The following is a 12,866-nucleotide window of genomic DNA, read 5'->3' as shown; positions in this document are numbered from 1 at the left end:
CTCAGGCTTCAGTGCGGTGGCAGGATCATAGCTCACTGCTGCCTCTAACTCCTGAACTCAAGCGATCCTCTAGGACTGGCCACTGCACTCAGCCTAGAATTTTAATTAGGATAAGTCAGTAGTCTGATTTGTGTTTTTGGAAGATCACTTTGGATCCAGGGTGGAGAAATGTATCGGACACGGGGACAAAGTCAGAAGTAGAAAAAGCCCTTAGGAAGAGGAGGTGGTGTTCTTGAGGAAGGGGGTAGTTGAGAGGGACAAAGTGTGAGAGTTTAGGTGCTCAGATATAAGGCAAAGGGCTGGGAGGAGTGCGGTGAAACGCTGGATAGCTTGGGCTACTCCACTTCTCTGAGCCTCAGTTTCCTCTTCCAAACGGAAATAATATCCACTTCATGAGGGTATGTTTGACAAGTGTAGTAGCTTATAGTATTGTTTTTAGTCAGGTCTAGATTTGGATCTCAGGTCTGGCAGGTAACAGCTGTGTGATCTTATGAGAGTCAGTTAATGATAGATTGTAGCCTTTATGGAGCACTTGTTATGTTTCAACCAACAGAACTCTCCCCAGACTAGGGTACTTATTCTAGCTTCCAGGGGGGTTGGGCGGGGGCAAGAGCCGGTGGTGGTAAGGAAGTACTGTGGAGACAGCAAGGCTTTTGTCCAAAGTCCTACTAGTAAATGCGGAGCCAGGATTTCTCTATCACGTTCCCCTAACTTTTCTGCGCCTAAAACTGAGTTAATAATACACTTCCCTGTGTGGTTGGGAGCATACAGAAAGGGGTCTGGCACGTAGCAGGTGTTTATTAAATTATTATTAAAATTATTATTATTACATTCTTTGTGTTTTCCTCAGGTTTTGCATAGAGTGAGCATCACTTGGACAAATCCTTTAGATTAAAAAAAGATCTAAGTGAGGTGGAAAAAACTGCAGCTGCCAGAATCTCAGTGGGGACTTGGGGCGTGACCAGAGGGGCGTGGTCTACGGGGACAGGGCCACGACTGGAGGGCCAGGCTGTGGGGGTGGGGCCAGCACACGAGGACTGAGGACGGGGGCGGGGCCCGGAGAAAGGGGCGGGGCCTGGGCTGGCGACGCATGCCCAGTGCGGTCCCCTTCACTGCCGCCGCAGCCGCGGCCACCGCCCACTCGGGGCTGGCCAGCGGCGGGCGGCCGGGGCGCAGAGAAGGGCCTGGCTGGGCGAGCTCAGGGCCATGGCCCCGTGGCTGCAGCTCTGCTCCGTCTTCTTTACGGTCAACGCCTGCCTCAACGGCTCGCAGCTAGCTGTGGCCGCTGGCGGGTCCGGCCGCGCGCGGGGCGCCGACACCTGTGGCTGGAGGGTAAGGCGAGGGCGGCGGGTTTCTTGCCGTTGCCAACTCGCGGGGGACGCAGCGCGCACAGGTGCTCGCGGGTAGGCGAGCCCGCGCCAACCTGTCTGCTCTTCGCGGGGTCCGCAGCCGGCCCGGGTCCCACTCTTCCCGCGCATCCTCCTGGTTTCCCTCCCGGGGCGCGTGTCCTCCGGCCCTGGTCGGGATGAAAGCGGCTGCCCGACCCCGGCTTTGTGTTGCTAATGAGGTGCGGCCGCCGGCCGGGGTCCCATTCAGAGGGCGGGCGTGAGGGGCGGTGGGGCTGGGCCGGGTTCCCCATTCTTTGTTCTTGGCCCGGGACCTCCTTTGCCCCAGGGCTGCGTGTCCCGGGCTGGGATCCCCCGAGCCACCCGGACCGGGTTGCGCTTTGGGGAGGGAAGGGGGTATTCTCCCGGACTTTCAGTCCACAACTCTGCCAAGGCCCGGGCGGCCGGAGAGGGGACCTGGAGCACTGGGGAGGGATGCGCCCCGCTCTCCTGGTAGCTTTGCTCCTCCTCGCCTGGGGCCGTCACCCCACTCCTACCCCTCCTCTGACTCCGGGACCTCCTGAGAAACTTCGCCTCTCAGTTCAGCCCTTCGTCTTGTGAAGGTCTCGCGGCTGATATCCTGCTTCCCTGCTTCGAGTTGCGGATATTTTTCCCCCAAAGGGCCGCGTGGGTGTCACCTGGGTGAGGTGCCTGAGATGAGACTGGAGAGGTGCCCAGACTTTCGCCTTGTGCGTTGAGCCGTCTCCCCGGAACCGAGCGCTCCTTTGACACTGTCTGGGCGATGTGCGCAGGTCATTGCCATCCCCCTCTCAGCTTCCCAGCTCCCTACCTAGGCTTCTGGCCTTTGGGCGGCCCTAGAACCCGGAGATTATGTCCGTCTGCCCCGAGTCTCCCACTGAGGCCAGGGTGGGCCCGGCGTCAGGGAACTCATGGCCTTAAGCCTTGCGGAGAAAACGCAGGCTTTGCACTCAGGCAGCAGGGACATGACCTTAGCTCTGCTCCTGGGGAGCCATGAGCCTCAATTTCTTCATATGAAAAATGGGATGAAATGAGAATTTCCTTAGTGTTGCTGGGCTGAGGGATAGGTATGCTATCCCTCAACCTCAAGCCTAAGTTGGTTTGCTTAGGCCAACGTTGACCTCTTCTGAGTGGGTCTAAACAGCCTCAGCACACTCAAAACCTAGGACACACTCCGTTAGGCACACAGGCTGGTGCCTCCAAGCTCACTTGCCCCACAGTCCAAGAAATGTGGTGCAGAAAACCAGGTGTGAGCCAGACAGCTGGGATGTCTTCAGACTCAATAGCTAAGCTATGGAGACAGCTATGACCCCTGCTCTCCCTCCGCCCCCGCCCCCTCCCCCTCCCCCTCCCCCGGCCCCTCGCCCGCCCCCTTAGGCTCTGTCATTCCTTCCTAGATGAGTAAAGCATCACATTTTCTTACTGTGTTCCATTTTAGTAAAACATCACTGCTCTTGTTTTATTGTTTAAAAAAATTTTAGTAGCTAGCAAGTTTCCTCAAGGCTAATCTCGTGTTAACTTATGTATGGATCCTACTAGAAATTTGGATTTAGACTCCTGTTGGCTTTTGAATGACTACAGTATCATCACAGGCATTTTATTCTGAGTGTTCATGTGATGACATAGGTAAATCAGTCCGATTTGCTGTTTTGCTGCAGTTGCCAAGGTGGCTTCTTAGGCCACTGTACAAAACTCGTGAAGTTTTAATGCTGTGGGGTATGGTAGTGCTCCGACGGAGCCAGACTGGTGATTTTCTTCTACCTGCGCGAGTGTGTTCTCCTCTCCCAAACCTGCACCCTCATAGGATGGTGGCTCTGTCCCAGTCACCTCACACTCATGCTGACCTTTTCTCCACTACAACCCCTCGCTGGGGGTGACTTTTCTTAGCTGCTCCTGCCTTGGCCCCACCAATCCTTTCCTTGGGTCATCTTCTTTCCCCTCTTGGATGATCATAGAGTCCTCTGGGCCATGTTCCAGTTTCCAGGCTCATCCACGCTGATACATGGTTCCTTCTTTCCTGGATTTGCTGCTTGGTACATTTCATGGACCCAGTTTCCCCAAGTGCTTTGCATTCCCACCCTTTCCAGCCTCACCCCCTGCCCCTCCCATCCTGCTCCTAACTCCGGATGGATGCCCTCTGTGCTTCCAAGACATGCTTTTCCCTCCTCCCAGGATGCCTTTTCCTCCCTTGAGAATTCCTTGCCTAGCTTAAGACTCAGTTCAGGTGGTGCCCCCTCAGGGAAGCCCTCCTGAATGCCATGCCCCTTGCTTTGCCTTCTCATGCAGGTCCTTGCACTTTGGTCTCACCAGACCACTTTGTCAGTATTTGTTCACTTCTATGTCTTCAGACTAGTTTCTTTAGCCAGGCACTGAACCTCATCTTGGTGGCCTCAAAGCCCTGTAAATATTGGCTGAACCAAATTAGACCCTGCTGCCTTCCTCCTAAATCCTGTATTTCTTGATGGATTTTAAGAAGTAGAGGCTAAGATCAGGGCATCAAGGTCCATTGTCTTTGCAGCAGGCCTTTGCACATGCTGTTCCTGCCTGTGTTCCTTCACTTTACACCTCCGTAGCTTCCCTTCTCAGCCCTAGCATCACTTCTGCAAAAAATTGTCCCTGTCCACATCTCCCTAGGTCATGTCTTCTAGAAGTTGCTCTGTCAGGGAGTCAGCTAGAAATTACTGGTACACAGTGACTAGAGTATTTGGTTCATGTTTGGGTCCCCTACCAAATAATAGGTACTTAGTCCGTAGATGTTGGCCTCAGCTCTAAGGTTGCTTGCAGTGGGGCTATAGGAACATAAAAGAATAAGGGTCGACTATATGTGATGCAAATCAGAGGAGGCTTCCTGTGGGCCTGGGCAATATTCAGAACCTGAGAGGGGGCAGCAGGGTGCAGCACCAAGTCCTGAGAGACCGAATTTGGGTGCTGGAGCAGAGCTGAGCAAATGACCCTGTTGATCTCCAGGAAACATTTGTTTCAGGAACCCTTGCCCTTGCAGGAATGTGTATTTTTGTAGGACTTGCAAGGTGACTGCAGCCAGCCAACCCTCTGCAGCCCTGCTAATAGACCCTTCGGGCTGCTCCCAGAGGAGCCAGGGGCTGGCCTGGTTTAAGTGGTCAGGTTTCACAACCTCCCCATTATTAGTGGAGCAATTAAGAGGCTGATACCATCTTGAACACAGGTCAGTGTTTTAGAAATGAGTTGTGGGCATACTTCCTCAACTACTTTAAAAAAAAAAATTCTGTTAGGGTCCTTGCCAGGTAAGGTTGCTGTTTGAGTAATAAATACTGTGTTCGCAAAGAAGTAATGATTTGTAAAACCTCCAGAGGGACCGCCATCCTCATTTACACTGGCTCTTGCTTCTAGAGAGTGGAATGGTTTTGTGTGCAACTAGAAGCAAGTTTGGTTCATAACTTTAATTGTGTCAGTCACTTGTACTGAAGTTTTCCCTCTTGTCTTGCTGGTCTAGAAGCCTTTTTATGGAACAAGGAGTTAGGAATCTACTCCCACAGGTTTTTATTTAATGGCTTTTCCTGCAGTGGGGGAGGAGGGAACATTTCTTGCCTCCTTACCTAAATGGGGTACACCTTCTCTGGTCTATTATCCCTGGAACACAATTCCTACTCCCCCTGCAAAAAAACACTACTCCTTCAGGAATTCGGGAAGCCAGGATGCTGGCATCATCTTTACAATGAAATGCAAGTTTCCCATTTAAGGCAAATACTTCATTGCAAAAGGTAGGAAGGAATAGGGTGGTACTTGGAAAAGAGAAGTTCCAGCTGGTTAAAATTTAGGTTCCTGATAAAAGTCCAATCCAAGAATTATCCTTGGCTGTGGGCCCAGGCATGTTTATTTGATTCTGAATTGGATGCATTTTCATTCACTTGCAGCTCATGGCTCCCAAGCCCACATCTGGTCTGCCTATCCTGTGGCCATGTCATCCATGTTATAGATGCTCTTGTGTCTGTTACAGAATTCTTGGTTAAAAAATTACTCAGCCCTGGCTGATACATTTTTTAGAGAGACATTTTTATAAGCAGTGCAAAGCTTTCTTCCAGCCTGTTTGCCTAGTTAATTGGAAACTCTTCTGGCCCATGTCCATCTTTCTTGAGCAGCCCTCCCTTCTCTCCCCACCCCCACCCATCCACCCAACCCCAAGCCCCTGCAGTGCCTGGGATATTGTGCTAGTTATTAACTTGGGCATATAGCTCGGTGACCAGGAGACCAGCAGTTACTTTTTCTCCAAGTGACACCCGGGGCCTTCCAGTATCAGAATTGCCTCAGGAGCTTGTTAAAATGCAGATTGAAAGCTAATGGGATCAGAGTGAGAGTGAGGTGGAGCCCAGGAATTGGCATTTTCACAAGTTCTTCTGAGGATACTCGTGCTGTAACCAGGATGAGACCTATTTTTTTTAGAGGACAGGGGTTCCACAATCCAGAGAAGGGGAGAAGATACATTCTGAACATTTAAAATCAGAGTTTGGCTTTAAATTATGTCACTGGCCTTAGAGAGGAGTGTGAAGACTTTCTCAGAGCCCCGACCAACAAAAGGGGTCAGGCTGGATGGGGAGTGTGAGTACTGGGGGAGCGGGGGGGCTAGTTTGGGTGGGTGCCTCTGGCCTGGGACTGATGAGGAGGCCTGGAGTGAAGAGGACTTGACACTTCCCCTGGGTTCCTCCCTAGAACAGCTGGGTTTGTCTGAAAACAGTCTCAGGAAGGAGTAGTACAGGATCCAAATCAGATTCTCGGCAGTTCAAATCTTACAACTTCCCAACAAAGGAAAGAACTGCTAATGCTTTTAAGTATTTTTCATGCTTCATTTGGCCTAAAACATGTTTTTTTTTTTTCTTTTTCTTTTTTTTAAAAGCTTACAAGGCTTTTTCCTCCTCTGTCCCTGAACTTTTTATATACTGTGCCCCAGCAGATGTCTGCTCCTGCTGGAGCTACCCCATGAACAATTTCACCGTCCTCCTTCATTCCCCACTGCCTCTTTATTTATTTATTTATGTAGTTATTTTGAGATGGAGTTTCGTTCTGGTGTCCAGGCCAGAGTGCAGTGGCACGATCTCAGCTCACTGCAATCTCTGCCTCCCGGGTTCAAGCGATTCTCCTGCCTCAGCCTCCCGAGTAGTTGGGATTACAGGCGAGTAGTTGGGATTACAGGTGTCTACCACCACACGCAGATTTTTGTACTTTTAGTAGAGACGGGGTTTCACCATGTTGGCCAGGCTGGTCTCGAACTCCTGATCTCAGATGATCTGTCCACCTTGGCCTCCCAAAATGCTGGGATTACAGGCGTGAGCCACCGTGCCTGGCCCCCCCACTGCCTCTTCAGCCTGCTTCTGATGGATGGGTTTTTAGGCTTCTAGAAGCTTGAGCCTCCACCCTTGATTTGTAAGAATGTGGGGTGAGGAGGGGGCTCAGGTATCCCCAGGAGCTTGACAGGTTGAGAGGTGCAGTGGCCTTAGAGCAGACCTCTCTCTTGCCACCCTGCCCTGGTCGCCAGACCTTTTCCATTTCCCATCTGCCCCCAGATTTGGAGAGCTCCTGCCCTCAGTCAGCCGGGGGGCTGTCTGAGCTGGAGCTACAAGCCCCATCTCCAGCCAGCCAGACTTGCCCAGCCAGTGGGAGGCATTGTCCTCCTGGGCAGTGTTTGTCTTGGCTGCTTGGATGTTCTGAATGGGCCTGACACACGATTAGGTGACTGATGGCCTCCGAAACACACTGTCTCCTCCGGGGCCCACAGCCTTTGAAGCTCTTCCCGGTGGGAAGTAAAGAGACTATTTGCTCTATTAAAATGCCTTGGTATTTCCTCTGTTTAACCACAGGCCACTTCCCCTCTGCCACTCTAAACCCGGCAGGGCCACCGGCTGATTGAAAAGACACAAGCCCTCAAGTGATCACATCCTATTGAAACAGATAGTCTTACTGCAGATTAAAGCTAGGGCCAGTCTTGAAGAAACAAATCCAACGGGGGAATCTTTGAGATGGCTCCTTATCTTGCTCAGAATGTAGTCTGTTGAACAGAATTCACACTTGAAGTCCTGAATGCATAAATGTAAATGTGTCTTTTTTTTTTTTTTTAAAGGAGAGATATCGACATTGTCAATTAAGTCAGTGTGTGTTTTATCTATATATGGCAGATTAAAGCAATCCAATCAAGAATTTCTCATTGTGTGAGTTGGAAACCCTTTGGTGTCTGGGAAGGGCATGATGTCTGTTCATAGAAAACCACACCCTGCTGCTTTCTCTATTTGCAGATTCTATCTGTTCAGTCATATGCTGAGAAGTCCAAGTAAGAAAGAAGTCTGTAGCTTAAATAATACCAAGAATATCTCTGGGGAGATTCCTTCATCCTTTCCCAAACAATATATTAAAAGAAGGCTTTTAATTAATAACACCAGGCAGGAAACTAAAAATTGAACAACTTAAAAAATTACCTACATAACAAAAACTCCATTTGTACCCTATTTTTGTGAAGTGGCCTAAAAAAGGAATAGCTATTTCTACTAGAGACTGTTAACATTGATGTTTGCAACTCCATTGTTCAAGTATCCATGATAAAAATGGATTCCCTTTTCTTTGGTTCCTTGTTTGGAAATGTTGGGGGAAGGTGGATGTAGCTAATTAAGGCTACAACATTTAAAGGGGGGATTTAATAGGTACCAGCTGTCCTCAACAAATCACTGGGTGGACGACAAAATAAAGATGTGATGTGAACACACATGTAATTCTCTTCTAAAACGGAAATGGGCTCATAAATTTTCTGATTTAATAGTGTAAATGAAAACTACCTCTACTGTGCTTATTTAAGAAGCATTTGTTTTATGGTAAAAGTAATGCTAAAATGTCTTATTTGCATATGGCTGGCACCTTAAGACTTGAAAGGGCAGTAGATGGCAAGTATTATTGGAAGCTTAGTAAATTGTAATTTTATTGTACCTTTCTTCATTACAAACCTGATCTAATAGACATTAATCATGAGGCTTTTCATTAAAACTACTGCATGGTAGGGAAGCATGCTTGAACGTACCAGAAAAGCCATATAAAATTCAAGTATCAACTTTGAAAAGGGGATGGAAATTGGTAGCGTTAATTAAAATGTTTGGATGGATATTTACATTTCACACATTAAATGAATACTTCATATGAATCCTTTTGAAATCATGAGGGATTAGGCCTTAAATACAACTTTTTTTCAGATGTAAAAAGTACTTTATTGCCTTCAAAACTAGGAGTTTTTCTGAGTGTTCTCTTTGGTCAGTTTTGTAGATCTTTTCCCCCCATTGAATAGTAACCCTTTAAAAAATCCTGGCAGTGTCCCCAGACTTCTGTGCTGCAATGGACTGTTTTACTCGAGAGTGGGAGGGTTAATGGGATGATGGGAGGGCTTCCTTGGAATGAAGAGGTGTGTTTTCCTGAGATAGGCCATATGGTTTAGAAATCCTTTCCCTGTGATTTTATTCTGTCCGGGTGATTTCTGGTTTCTTCTCTCCCAAAACGGCCCCCTTTTATCTGAGGAAAATGTAGTGCAGTACAGACCAAATGTAGCAGCAGTCCGCCGCCTGAGCATGGTCCCTGTTGAGTGACGGTTTATGGCCCCTTCCTCTGGAGTGTGCACATTTGCTCTGGGTGGAGCACAGGCACTCACACGGTTAGGATTTATTGTAACTGCTCAGCATCTGAAGCTCAAAAAGACTTATTTGGAGTGAGGAGGCAGGAGACACTTTTTTGAGCAGCCACTCTGTGTTAAGTTGTGGGACCAGTCCCCCATCCACAGTGGCTGCCTGTCTGGGCCAGGAGAAAGACAAAGGAGTAGGGGCCTGGATAACAGGGAAATTCAGGAAGGATTCTGGGGCCACAGTACCAAGCCCTCCCCGTCCTCTCTCCACATTTCCCTGCTCATTCCAGAGAAACATGAACGGGCTTCTGCTGCTCCTCAGCCTAGAACTGCCTCTGTGAAAAGCAGTTTGTTGACATTCAACTGCCTGAGGCCCTGCTTGAGGCCATCTTAGAACTCTGGCTTTTTAGCCCATGTCTCAGTTGGTTCCCAGTAACTCTGGCTTCTTGCTCTGCCTCAGTTTCCCCTGCTTTGGAGGAGGCCCCCTTTTCTCTGTGAGGCTTCTCCATACCACTCCCTAGCTTTTCCTTGTGCCACAAAGCCTGGCCGACCCCATCATCCCTCCGGATTTCGTGAGAACGTGACCAAACATTGCAGTGATGCATTGAGGAACAAACAAATTTGATGTGTCTATAAAGAAGAAATTGAATTTCAGTGGTTCGTGGGAGGCTTAGATGAAGAAGACAGGTCTTACCAAAGGGACTTTGAGCAGGGCCTGACCAGTGAGTGGACCCGGGCGCTGGGGGAACAGTTTGGGCAGAAAGTAAGATTTGGGCAAAGCTGGAGAAGGGGGCTCATTGGTGGGGGGGATGCTAAGGTTGAAGATGTAGGTAATAGATAACAGGGCACCTTGAAGTCTGCCTGTGTGTGTTCTGTCAGGAGTGGTGAGGCTTGGAAGATTTCTCCAACAGGTGAACAGTTTGATAAGAGGGACACTCAGTGGCCATTCATTGAGTGAATATTGGTGCATTCTGCGTGTTAGGTCTGATTTCTAGAGCTTAGATTTTATTTTATTTCCAGAGACAGGGTCTCTGCCGCCCAGGCTGGAGTGCAGCAGTGGCGTGATCATAGCTTATTGCAGTCTTGAACTCCTGGGCTTAGGCAATTGTCCTCCCTTGGCTTCCTGAGTAGCTAGGACTACACGCACATGCCACCAAGCCTGGCTAATTTTTTACACTTTTTGTAGCGATGGGGTTTTATTATGTTGCCCAGGCTGGTCTTGAATTCCTGGCCTCAAGCAATCTGCCCACCTGGGTTTACAGGCATGAGCCACCATGCCTGGCCAGAGCTTAGATTTTAGTAGGGGAGACAAACAGGATAATGAAATATCAGACCTGACCATGCTGTTTACAATAGCAACTTGCTGCTCACTCTGTCCTCTTTTCTTCGCTTTTTCTTTGCAGAAGTTTTCACCATGGGACATACATAGTATTTTCTTTGTCCATCCTTTTTCCCCATTGCAGTGTCAGCTCCATGTGGGTGGGGCCTTTACCTATTTTGTTCCCTTCTGCATCACGAGAACAGTGCCTGGCACATAGCAGGTTCTCTATACGTGTTTCTTGAATGACTAAGCACTCTATGGGAAATTAAAATGAGGCAATAAAAGCAATGGGTTTTTGCAAGTAGACACTCTCCAATGGCCTCTCTGAGAAGGTGACATGTCAGTCAAGCAACTATAATAAAAGTTCCTCTGGGCAGGGAGTGGTGGCTCACGCCTGTAATCCCAGCATTTTGGGAGGCCAAGGCAGGCGGATGACCTGAGGTCAGGAGTTCGAGACCAGCCTGGCCAACATGGTGAAACCCCGTCTCTATTAAAAACACATAAATTAGCTGGGTATGGTGATGTGCACCTGTAGTCCTAGCTACTCAGGAGACTGAGGCTGGAGAATCACTTGAACCCAGGAGGTGGAGGTTGCAGTGAGCCGAGATGGTGCCATTGTACTCCAGCCTGGGCAACACAGCAAGACTCCATCTAAAAAAAAAAAAAAAAATTTCCTCCGAAATCGTTTTCTTAACATTGGCTAATCATGTGGCAGCTAGTGCTGAGAGTAGCATAAAAAATATGCTTTATTTATTCATTCACACCACAGTTATTGGCACTCCTGCCAGGGGCCACATACTGGTTAGAGGCTGGGCTTCAAGCCAGGTTCCCATTCATGACAGGGAGAGTGTGGGCTGGTGTTGTGTGGGAGCCACACCTGGCTGTGTCTGTTGCTTGAGGGGGTTGCTTGGACTGTCCGCTTTACCCTGCACTGTGGATGAGAAAAATGTGAAAAGTTACTGCTAAGCCCCGACTAAACATCCTGATTTTGGACTTTCTGAAACGATGTGAACGGAACAAATCTCACTCTCTGGCAGCAGCCCTCAGTTTGTATGAAACTTTGTCTTTTTCACAGGGGTGCAGGTCTCGTTTTTTGTTTGCTTCTTTCCCCTCTGGTGGTGAATGCATTTCATTTTCTGAAGCCACTTGAAGGTCTGTCCATAATCAGAGGTGCTCTTTGCCTTCTTTCCGGGGCTGCGGATTTGCTGGCCAGCTGTGGAAATGAGTTTTTGCCCGGCTTTGATTTTCATGCCTTGCCTCCCTGTGGGAGGAACTAGATATTTCTGATCTTACCTCTGCTCATATTCAGATCCAGCCAAGCAATCAGTGACTTCCCGGGCTTTTTTGTGGGAGACTGTGGGAAAAGTCCTGGTTGGCTGGCTATGAATTAATGAAATCCTTAGAAGGCTTCACTAAAGATAGCTCCTGTGGCTTACAAAAAAAATGGCATTGCCTTTTTAATTTGAGAAGGAGGTCATGGAGTTTTACCAAAATTAAGCAGAAAAAATGTAACATCTGGTTGTGCTGGTGGAAGACTGCTTCAGGGCCTCTGGAGCTATGAGTTCCCAGTGCTGGCATGCCCAAGGTGACTGTCACTGGCCTCTATAGTGCTGCTGTGGATAGGCCACCTCTCATTGTTCTCCTCCCTTGGTTTTGAAGTCATTGAGAGACAAATTCTACCTCCCACATCTTTTCACTTGAACACATTTCCCATCTACTGAGCTTGCTTCTTTTACTTAGAGTCATACATTTTAAAAAGTACAGAGTTTCGAGTTGGTCAAGACTAGTGTAATCATTGCTTTTCTCTCATTAAAAAAGGATGGGAGTGGATAATGGGGGAGAATTTGGGCAGCAGACCAGGGAACTTTTAAAGAGTACTAAAAAGTTTTTAAATTAGTAAGAATTCTGGTAAGAGGAGAATGGTAAATTGCTGGAGAAGAGTTTTAGGGAAAGGCATACAGGAGATTTTAAGTGGATCTATGACGTGTGTGTGTGTGTGTGTTTGTGTGTGTGTGTGTATATATATATATATATAAATAAAATTTTTTTTTTTTTTTGAGACAAGGTCTCATTCTGTCACCCAGGCTGGAGTGCAGTCATGCAATTATAGCTCACTGCAGCCTTGAACTCCTGGGCTCCAGCAATCATCCAGGCCCAGTCTCCTGAGTAGCTGGGACCACAGGCTTGTGCTGCCAAGCTTGGCTATTTTTTTACAATTTTTGTGTTAAGACGGAGTCTCACTGTGTTACTCAGGCTAATCTCGAGCTCCTGGCCTCAAGCCGTCCTCCTGCCTTGGCCTCCCAAAGTGCTGGGATTACAAACATGAGCCACCATGCCCTGCTTAGGGCATACATTTTCTGAAACGATACAGGAAGATGAAGTTGTTGCCATCCCAACCCCCCAAGCAGGCAGCTAGTCACCTGTACAAAATACAGGTATAGATAATGTATAAAATGTATATATAAATGTATATAGTGTGTAAAATGTATATATGTGATGTATAAAATACAGTCACCTGTATATTAGAGTCCCTTAAAGCCCCACATGGGGATTCCCC

The 12,866-nt window shown here is 48.2% G+C and overlaps 1 protein-coding gene across 1 annotated transcript in view; it reads left to right on the top strand.

The window, feature by feature from the left end:
• Positions 1-1,123: 1,123 nt before the first annotated feature.
• The window catches only part of IL17RD (interleukin 17 receptor D), a 76,266-nt gene continuing 64,523 nt past the window's right edge, over positions 1,124-12,866 (top strand). The window contains exon 1 of the mRNA XM_010360459.2: positions 1,124-1,332. Coding sequence (XP_010358761.1) covers positions 1,207-1,332 — 126 coding nt within the window. The 5' untranslated portion in view covers positions 1,124-1,206. The remainder of the gene's footprint in view (positions 1,333-12,866) is intronic.

This window comes from Rhinopithecus roxellana, chromosome 1 (assembly GCF_007565055.1).
Source record: "Rhinopithecus roxellana isolate Shanxi Qingling chromosome 1, ASM756505v1, whole genome shotgun sequence".
NCBI lineage: Eukaryota > Metazoa > Chordata > Mammalia > Primates > Cercopithecidae > Rhinopithecus > Rhinopithecus roxellana.
This window is presented reverse-complemented; position numbering and strand designations above follow the sequence as displayed.